Genomic DNA, 9,407 nt, shown 5'->3' on the forward strand with positions numbered 1-9,407 from the left:
TTTTTCTGGTTACCAGAGCAACCGAATGCCGCTGTCTTTTGACAGCTGTGCCATTTCTGTGGGTGGTTAGCATAAGAGCATTTTTTTTTCATATTAAGGAAATGGGGAAATTAAATTATAAACTAAATTAGATTAAAATAAAAAAATACTTATTATCCCAAAGGGAAATTAGAACATTGCTGTACTTTTAATGGCTAATGCTTCTGGCATTAGAGGTATGAATAATTTCGGGCTTGACTGTATATATAAATTATCTGTCTAGTCAAAAATGCAACGTGGTGCATGTTGTGTGGGTTTTCATGGTAAAGAAATGACTCGTGTTGTGTAATGACGTCACAGTCCGAGGGGGACGTGACGTCTGCGAATCAACTGGCTTCGGTAAACTTCGTCATTCGTCGTGAACGGTGAAGGATGGAGGAAGAGGCACGCAAGCTTCTCGAAGAAGGAATAAAAAAGAAACTAGTCAGTCCTGGTAAAGGAGAGCTGTCGACCTTCCCTAATGGAACCAAGGTAAAGCACTATCTGCGCTTGAATGGGTTCCGTCTTGTGTGCTGAAAATGATTATATAACGTAACGAGGCACATTAGCTACGGTAATGCTATCAGTGGTTATATCTTTGCCAAACACGAGACGTGGTTGGGTGGATGGACGCTTTACTACCTGTAATTCAGACATATACTGACACCATCGACGGACTTGTAAGCTGTGTAGTTTATGAATTGATCCAGGATTACACCTTGGAAAGACGGCATTTAGCCTGGTGAATTTTAGCCCCTATGATTTTTCTTTAGATGGAATGATAGTGGGCGGGACCGGATGGCATGTTTTTAAACGCTGATTCGTCAGCTGGCCAGGTCCTTCAGTTTTCCGTTGTTTTGATTGGTCACAATATGATGGGTGAGAAAACTCTCCAGGCTTGTCAGAGAGGTGCTGATTTCTCTTTTGTTTGCGGTAAAAACAAGTAACTAGCTACACACCCATCGCTTGTGATGCCACAGTACTTATTTCAACCGCCTGTCCTGTCTGTGTTTGTACTCATGTTTTGTATTTGTTTGCTTGTTTGTATATCAGGTGGTCTTTCACTACCGCACCAGCCTGTGTGATGGAACCGTGCTGGATGACTCCAGAAGCATGGAGGGTGGTAGCAAACCTATGGAGCTCATCCTGGGCAAGAAGTTTAAACTGGCTGCGTGGGAAAGAGTAGTTATCACTATGAAACAAGGCGAGATTGCAGAATTTACCTGCGATACAAAGGTTAGAGCCCTGGTCATACTGGATTTGATGACAAGTTGCTATTTCCTCAGCACTGATTGCTTTCTGTCAAATTTCAGCACACAGCGTTGTACCCGCTTGTGTCCCAGTCCCTGAGAAACATTAGCGCTGGCAAAGACCCTCTGGAGGGTCAGAGGCACTGCTGTGGAATTGCTCAGATCCACTCCCACCACTCTTTAGGGCACAAAGACTTGGATCATCTTCAGGCCAACCCACAGCCTCTTGTCTTCACCATTGAGCTGCTGGAGGTAAGCAGGCAGGAGACGGTGCCGAGTTTTGTAGCTTTTGATTCTCTTCTGATACTTTTCTCTTGCGGACTGACGTATTTTTATGTTTCGTTTGTAAAATCCTTAACCACGTAAACTTCACTTCATCAAAGCAGCGAACAAGCATGAATGATAAAATAAGGCAATTGTAAAACTGATCAATTCTTACTTTATTACAGATCCTCAGAGAGTTCACAAACTAAACTGAAAGTAATATGTAAAAAATTCGTGCAGGATTCCGTTTTGCTGCTGCAGGGGCCATTGATCTCCCATCTTGTTGTCTGCCCAGGTTCTTCCACCCGGTTCCTTCCAGCTGGATATGTGGGCTATGAGTGATAAGGAGAAGCTCGACTTTGTGCCTCATGTCCACGAGGAGGGCAACATGCTCTTCAAACAAGGCAAAATTAAGGAAGCTTCAGAGAAGTACTACAATGGCATCGCCTGCCTCAAAAATCTGCAGATGAAGGTTAGGGGACATTCAGTCCTCTGTGCTTCAATCTTGTGAGCTGGAACACAGCGACATCTTGGTGTTTTAGTTTGCACTTGACTTATTTGATCCTGTCTGTTGTAACAAAGCGAATCCAAGCTTCTCTTCACTCCTCTGTGTGCTTTTTCACTCTCCATTCAGGAGCATCCTGGAGATGAAAGTTGGATAAAGTTGGACCAAATGATCACACCACTGCTTCTCAATTACTGTCAGTGCCTGTTACTGTTGGGCCAGTACTATGATGTCATTGAACACTGCTCCTCCTTGGTCTTCAAATATGAGGGTAAGACTTTGTTGTTGTCGTTTAGGAACAGGCAGAGATTTAGTCGCCACAGCACACTGCGGTTACTTATTTAACATAAGTGCAGATTGGTGGGATGGGTCTTGGTTTGGGGAAAAGTATGCATATTCACACTATACTCATATAATGAACCGTCACATTAACTGATTAGTCATGGATTTGTTTGCATCATTTGTTCATATTAACAGCTAATTTCCTAAAACTGGTTGTCCTCGTATGCAGAAGCTAAACTGTGTTGTGTCCAGCTATGATCCATTTTCTCTGTAACATCCACTTTTGTTATTACAGATTAGTGTTTTATTTATTTGTTCATTTATTTATTTAACTGTAATGTGTCAACTGTGTCATTCCAACACAGCTCACTTTAGTTTTTCCCCAAATTGGATAGTTTATCTTGAAGTTGCAGCCCATTTGATTATGTTCTCTGTGATCTTTTTACTTTCTTGGAAAATATGGATTCTGGGCCATATTTGCAAGCCAGTCCCGGCCAGACTGAAGCTCAAATGACCTCGAAATATGTATAAATGCACTTTAAAGTTTGCCTTAAACAACTGGTAAGTATCTTTAGTAAATCATAATTAACGAGGCACCTTTTTAGGTGTCTGTATCTGATAAAAGTTCAGATGAACTCTGTCCATACTGACCAGAGGCCTGTGCAACAAGGAAAATGACAAGCATTTGACACTTTAAGCAGCCTTTTCCGCCCCTAAAGTTGCTCATTAATTTATTTTCTGCTGTATCGTCACTTCTCAGAAGAACATAATTCAACTTTTGAGCTGGGTAGCATTCTTTTCAAACCTGGTTGAACTGAAAGTGGTGTGTTTATCAGTGACAGATCTTTCCCGTCAAAACATTCTCTCCTTTCTCACCAGACAACGTGAAGGCCTACTACAAGCGGGCTAAAGCTCATGCTGCGGTGTGGAATGAGACGGAGGCTCGAGCCGACTTTGCCAAGGTGCTGGCACTGGACCCTTCCCTGGGACAGTCTGTGTCCAAGGAGCTGAGGGCCATGGAGGAGAAGCTCCGCTCCAAGGAGAAGGAGGAAAAGGGTCGTTACAAAGGTCTATTTGACTTCAACACACGACCAGCCACCGCCACTACGGTCAGTCCAGTTAGTCTGGTCTTTTTTTCTCTCTAATTGTTCGTCAGTTCACGTATTAATGTGATCAAATCTCTTATGTCCCCCCCCCCATCACAGGGTTGAATCTCGTAACCGATCAGACTCGAGCATGCCAATGAATTTCAAGAGGGGGGAGGAACAGAAGACACTCTTGGTGTTTTAGTTTGTCTCAGCCAAACACGCTGCCAACCTGCTCTCCATCACACTTACACAACTGTCATTCCTGCCTTACTCGTCTGACTTTACAAGTGAAAAAAAAAAAAAAAAAGGAAAAGGCTTCGATTGGAACATGCTAATGTTATCAGCCAGACTTTAAAAAAAAAAAAAAAAGTCCCGGCCCCCTCAGAAATCTCAGGCCTGCGTTGCCCTGCAGAACCTGCAAAAACTGAGTTTTCGTTTTATTTTGTCCCAGAGGTTTTGAGACATTGTTTTAACATTCTCTGTAAACAACTTGCTCCTAGCTGTGAGCATCCGGCAGAATTTCAACCGTAAAAAATATCTTTCACATCTTACTGCAGGTGGATATTTTTTTTATTCCCTTGTTTAATGATTAATTCACTACTTTTTTTTTTAACCATTGCACTAGATACCAGTAGGCTAGGAATGTTATTTTTCCTTCTCTGAAAAGCTGTCAGAATCCTTAAGATTCTGTGTAGTTATTAGTCAACATTGCAGTGGAATCTAAATCCACACAGATATGCTCTCCCTGCAGAAATGTGTTGTTTTTGGGGGTTTTTTTTGAGGGGGGGGCACACATCGTGCACACCGTTGCCAGCCTGCTCACAGCTGAAGCACCATCACCACATGGAGCGTGGGACACGAGGCAGAGGTGGTCTGTGACAATCATCATGTAAAACACACACACTTGTTTTGTTTTTTTCCTTTCTCCTTTGTATCTATTACATGTATTTAAAAAAAAAAAAAAAAAACAAGTATCTTATTTTGTTGTTGCTGTTATCCAGATGTACTCAGAAAAAGCCCACAGCATCTTCCTCACTCAGAGCTACCATCACATGTGACGTGGTGGGTCATTAGCCCGTCTGAAGTGAGATTATTACGGAGGCTGTGATTGTGTAACTGAAAATAAATTTGGGAAACTCCAGCTGGGTATTTGTTTAGTCTTCTTTTACACAACGCTTTTCATTATGTGTATTGTGCAGTTTTTAGATGAAGAATTCGTTAATCGAAATAATGATGGAAGAAAAAGAAAAAAAAAAAGAAGGGTTTTTCTCTTATTTAATTAAGATATACATACTGAACTGCAAAAATCTGTTTTACAAAATTTCCATACTAACAAACTGACTTGAGATGTACAGAGTTCTTGGGAATGGGGGGGAGGGGGGGTCTGATGTTTGCTTGCTTATGACAAAGCAGGGGTGAATGCAAATGGTATAACTTAAAAACTGTTTAAATCAACAAAAATAAACCTTCAGTGGTCATTGGGTGACGCTGAAAATATAAATAAGAGGATCGGTGCGGGTTTGAAAACGGATGTCATCGTTTGAAAAAAAAAGAAAAAGCCAACTTTTAAATCAACTGTTGGAAATAAGCCTCACTGTCCAGTTTACAAGCGATTTCACTCATATCTAGACTTGAAAATGTGCAGAAATTCCATACAATCTTAAAGTAGGTACAAAAATTTTTTTTTGCATACGCCCCGCCCCCCCGCATTGCAGACAGTGACAAAATGAGCTGGGTGAAATGCAGTGAACGGTGAACACAAGCCAACAAAGAAAGCACACGGCGGAAGCAAGAGGATTGCTTGTAAAACTTCCGAAGGGGACCGTGATGAGGGCAGACTTCTATAAAGAGGGTGTGAGGTGTAGGGATCTTTCCAAAAGGTTATGTACGGGCGCTTCTCTCCGTTTCTGCGAGACATTCCCGAACCAGTGCACGGGCATGGATTATACCTGCAGGAGACAAACACAACGTCCATTATAAACAGAAGAGACGAGCAGATTAGAGCAAAGACAACCGTCGGCCCGAGTTTACCCCCCAACAACAAGAGAGCCAACACTGCCATAGTTGGTAAAATAAGGGAAAGGACTGTAAGGAATAGTTAAAGTTTATTCCAACCTGACATATTTCCCACATCTGTGCTTTTTAAGGCTGCAGTTACAGACAAGCATTGACACACATCCACAAACAGCAACATCCCAACTTGATCCCACAGCAGAAATACCTCTCTTTAGCCTCTCCATTGCGCTCTTGCTCCCAGCGTATGTTGGCCTGATCTCACGGCTCATTTCCTCAATGACAGACAGAAGCTCGCTGTAGGTGGACCCTTGCGACACTTTGACAGGCTGTTTGGGTCATTGCACAGATATATGATGTTAGGAGAAAGAGAAAAAAAAAGAAAGATCCATCAGGATGACTCGTATCACACAGAAATTAGCTAAAGTTAACCACACTAAGCCAAACTTTCAGCATACCGCCACCTTCTGATGACACAAAGGAGCTCAATTTGTTTAGAAACAGAAGAAAACCATCCATGGCCATGTAGCGCTACACTGACTGTTAAAGGCACAGCTCTTTCACACAAGATAAACATCTATACACCCTGTGCACAGCAGACTGGCCTTCAGTCCCAACACAACGGTACACGACCCAAAAAGGCTCAACTTCTGTTAAAAAGACACAAGCTCCCCTGAAAAGGGAGTTAGGATTTTCTTTCATGGCTCTCCTTCCTCATTCCTCTCTACTAAAGTGAAGCTACGGTCTACTAACAAACAAAATGTCCTTTTTAAAAAAAAATGTATCTCATATGCTTACTTCTGACAATCAAAACTAACCAGTTCACTCTTAAGTTTAGGCATACATAAATAAGTTAGCACTAAATTCTAAGAAATTCTCTCGAGGCATTCCTGGGGTATGGCAGTACTAATAAAGGCAGCCATAAGAACTTCAAAGTTCTAACTTCAAAGAAAGGACCGAATGTTTTTAGATGTATTGATTAAAAGAATGCCAATCAATAAGTAATGCAAATGTACCAATTATATTCCTCCTTTCCATGGTTGTAAATTCATCCAACAGAAACCCCAGTAAAGCACAGACTCAGCAGCCCCAGCGACTTTTTTTTCAATCTCCTGATTAATGCATTGAAACCAAACTTCAATAAACCGAACAAATAATATTAGTGCAGGAACAAGTTAAGGCCATGTCCTTCATAAAATAAGTCACCATCATTGATCAGTTCTTTTTCAAACAAATAGGACATCACAAAAGGGATTATGTGAGTTCTACTCCGTCTTAGGAAAGTAATGAGAATTTTTTTAAAAACCATGATGTTGGGAGCTTTTGTCTGAGATGAGGTTTATGGGTGTGTGTGTGCGCTGCAGACAAACCTGAACAAAGCCCATAGAGGGTGGACCGAAGTCACTGAAAGCTGGCCTAAAGTTGGATGACGAGGGAAGAGATGGAGAGGGCACCGAAGAGCCTGAGCAGAAGAGAAAGGATGCACCACACTAAAGCCCGAGCTTAGAGGACAAAATAGTGGCAAGAAACAAATATTTCATTCTATTCACTATGGGTTGCTCATCACTGCTCACCAGTTAATCTTAATCATGAATATAACCATCAATCTCTTTCCAATTCTCACTTACTATGAGGTAATTAAAGAAAAGTGACAAAAATCTCAGCCTGTTCTTAGAAAATGGACAAATAAAGAAAAAAAATTATGATAATGTATTGATTCTATGGCTATTTGCAGAATGTTAAGTATAGATTTGATGATGGTGAGCAGACTGTCGCCAAACATGTTTCATGCCACGACCACGTACGGCAAAGATGACAAAGATTTGATACCTGCAAGAACAACATTAGGCCCGCATGGTCTGACAGTACCTGGCGGCGTGTGGTTGGAGCCAGATGGTGCAGGAGCGATGGGTTTGTAACTCATGGCGATATCAGCAGGCAGCTCCACATACGACACGCTGCTTCCTTCAGTCCCGTCAACCCGATGCTTATACAGCTTTACTGTTGATGATGAGCTCCTAAGAGCTGACGCCGAGCAAATAAACACACACACACAGAACTGAATTTACATTTTGTTGCCGAATTTCATTCGTAGATTTTCACACCCAACATACATTCTTTAACATGCATCCTCACAGCGACTTTTCAGAACTTGTAATGCAGGAAGAAACGCCTGGGTCAGATAAACTCATTATGCTGTTAGTCCAGCTGAGGGTGCAGTGACTCCATTGCTGTGCAGCTGACTGCCACAGTATACTCGGAGCACAATATGCATCACAGCTGAGCACACTGAGGTGGTGCCAAACTTAACAACATATCATCAAGTTTTTCTGTCTCTCGTGCTCTGGCTGAGAAGCAACTCTGCAATAACCGCAGAGCAAAGATAAGCCAAGGATCAAGAACATCCACGCAGCAGAATACCATCTATGTGCTGACTGATACTCAAGTCTTTCATTAATAGAGCTGGTTGACAATCGGCCGCTATCTTGTAGCGAAACAGAGAGAAACAGAAGCACTGGTCTCCTTGATGTCGGTTACTACCACTAAACAAATTCTTCTGGAAACTGGTTTCAGCCAGCATAACAAACTGTTGCTGCCACTGTGGGAACGCACAGCAGACCTGTGAATGAACAGCAAGCGCACTTGTTACTGACCACATTACGGTGCTTTTGTTTTAACACTGAAAGGATTGAATAAATAAAGTGTTATCTCTATGAAATAAAATACTCTGTTAATACGCATTCCACTAGTGTACAATGCACAGTACCTTTCAAGTTGTTCTGTGACCTTATTTTGGTTAGCAAATTACATTAATGGGAAGGGTAAAAATAACTTTACTAATCCCATTGTTCTGCCTTTACCATATAATAAACACTGGTAATTATTTTACTAAGTTAAGATCATTTCAAATATTCTAACTTTACTATTCAATGAAAAGAAAAAATCCAAATCCAATCAATTTGCGTTGCCCTTCAATGTAAGACACTTAGACTTGCATCAGTGGAATTACTCACATACGTGAGCCGAGACAGAGGATTAACCTCTACATTTCATTGGTTTGTCACGTCAATAAGTGTAGTGTTCACTGGTCATTTAGATTTAGCAACAATTGATATAACATTTGAGCACGAGTTAATTCTAAGTATTCATATCAGGTGTAATAACACCATTGAAAGGGCGGAAGTCTGAACGTGATCGATCAGAGTTGTATCGTACAAGCGGAACCAGAGGTAGGGAAAGAAACAATTGCTGACGTTAGCTTGAGAGGAAATACCCAAGCTAACTACTACTGCTTGGTAACATTAGCTGGATTAGCTAGCCCTTGCCGGTTAGCATAACAACGTGAGTGAAATCCAGAAAAAATAGTCACGGTATCACGGTGGTGTTCTACACCTAGACAGTGCATAATGAAAGCTTGACTACACGTGTGACCATTGAGAGGACCACAAACAATGAAAAAAACTGTGCCATTTTTTACCTTTTAACGGTGAGATGAAATCTTCAGTGGGACCTGAGCCTGGCTCTTCCTCTGTGTGTGAGCATGCGCAGAAGGGGAGCATAGTGTATTGTATTTTTATTTTTTTACATTTACAGCGATATGATTGGTTGATAGAGAAACCTCTTTGACAACTGTTCTGAAGTATTTTATTAACATAAACCACAGAATCAAACCAAACCGTAAAACTAAATGCAGCTATGCAGCGCTTTGAACCATATGACGTCGTCTGAGACAGGACTGAGTACAATATATGATTTTTGTGATGCATTCAGTCAATGACATGATAACACTTTACTTTATGTATTAAAAATACTTGGTTAAGGTTGGAAATCAAAACCAGTTGGGTAAGGTTAGAGAGTGATTGTAGTTAGGACTAAATTACACTTTCTATAATCACCCTCATCAATGCCATATTTATATTTCATATGCAGCTGGTCTCTCAACTACTCCAGGTCGCATAGTTTTCAAACGTAATTGTATGTCACATC

At 41.3% G+C, this 9,407-nt stretch overlaps 2 protein-coding genes across 2 annotated transcripts; one reads left to right on the forward strand and one right to left on the reverse strand.

Moving 5' to 3' along the window:
* Positions 1-375: 375 nt before the first annotated feature.
* Positions 376-4,548, forward strand: aip (aryl hydrocarbon receptor interacting protein). Its single transcript, XM_072385098.1, has 7 exons — positions 376-510; positions 1,072-1,254; positions 1,332-1,520; positions 1,828-2,004; positions 2,167-2,308; positions 3,199-3,428; positions 3,525-4,548. The coding sequence occupies exons 1-7, from the start codon at positions 412-414 to the stop codon at positions 3,528-3,530; spliced, it is 1,026 nt and encodes a 341-aa protein (XP_072241199.1). The 5' UTR covers positions 376-411; the 3' UTR covers positions 3,531-4,548.
* Positions 4,549-4,669: 121 nt separating this feature from the next.
* On the reverse strand, positions 4,670-8,976 carry cdk2ap2 (cyclin dependent kinase 2 associated protein 2). Its single transcript, XM_072385099.1, has 5 exons — positions 8,899-8,976; positions 7,290-7,445; positions 6,791-6,882; positions 5,629-5,749; positions 4,670-5,356 (listed from the first exon to the last, which is right to left on the reverse strand). Exons 2-5 carry the CDS (start codon positions 7,342-7,344, stop codon positions 5,289-5,291), a joined length of 336 nt encoding a protein of 111 aa, XP_072241200.1. The 5' UTR covers positions 7,345-7,445; positions 8,899-8,976; the 3' UTR covers positions 4,670-5,288.
* Positions 8,977-9,407: the final 431 nt, after the last annotated feature.

The sequence above is a fragment of the Leuresthes tenuis genome, unplaced genomic scaffold (assembly GCF_036924035.1).
Source record: "Leuresthes tenuis unplaced genomic scaffold, fLeuTen1.0.hap1 SCAF_4, whole genome shotgun sequence".
In the NCBI taxonomy this organism is placed as follows: Eukaryota; Metazoa; Chordata; class Actinopteri; order Atheriniformes; family Atherinopsidae; genus Leuresthes; species Leuresthes tenuis.

Coding starts and splice junctions, on each gene's coding strand:
- aip (XM_072385098.1), top strand. CDS start 412: ATGGAGGAAGAGGCACGCAAGCTTCTCGAAGAAGGAATAAAAAAGAAA. Junction 511..1,071: donor CCTTCCCTAATGGAACCAAG/GTAAAGCACTAT, acceptor TTTGTATATCAG/GTGGTCTTTCACTACCGCAC. Junction 2,005..2,166: donor TCAAAAATCTGCAGATGAAG/GTTAGGGGACAT, acceptor CTCTCCATTCAG/GAGCATCCTGGAGATGAAAG.
- cdk2ap2 (XM_072385099.1), bottom strand. CDS start 7,344: ATGAGTTACAAACCCATCGCTCCTGCACCATCTGGCTCCAACCACACG. Junction 6,883..7,289: donor CTCCAACCACACGCCGCCAG/GTACTGTCAGAC, acceptor TCTTCTGCTCAG/GCTCTTCGGTGCCCTCTCCA. Junction 5,357..5,628: donor AATGGAGAGGCTAAAGAGAG/GTATTTCTGCTG, acceptor TGTCTCCTGCAG/GTATAATCCATGCCCGTGCA.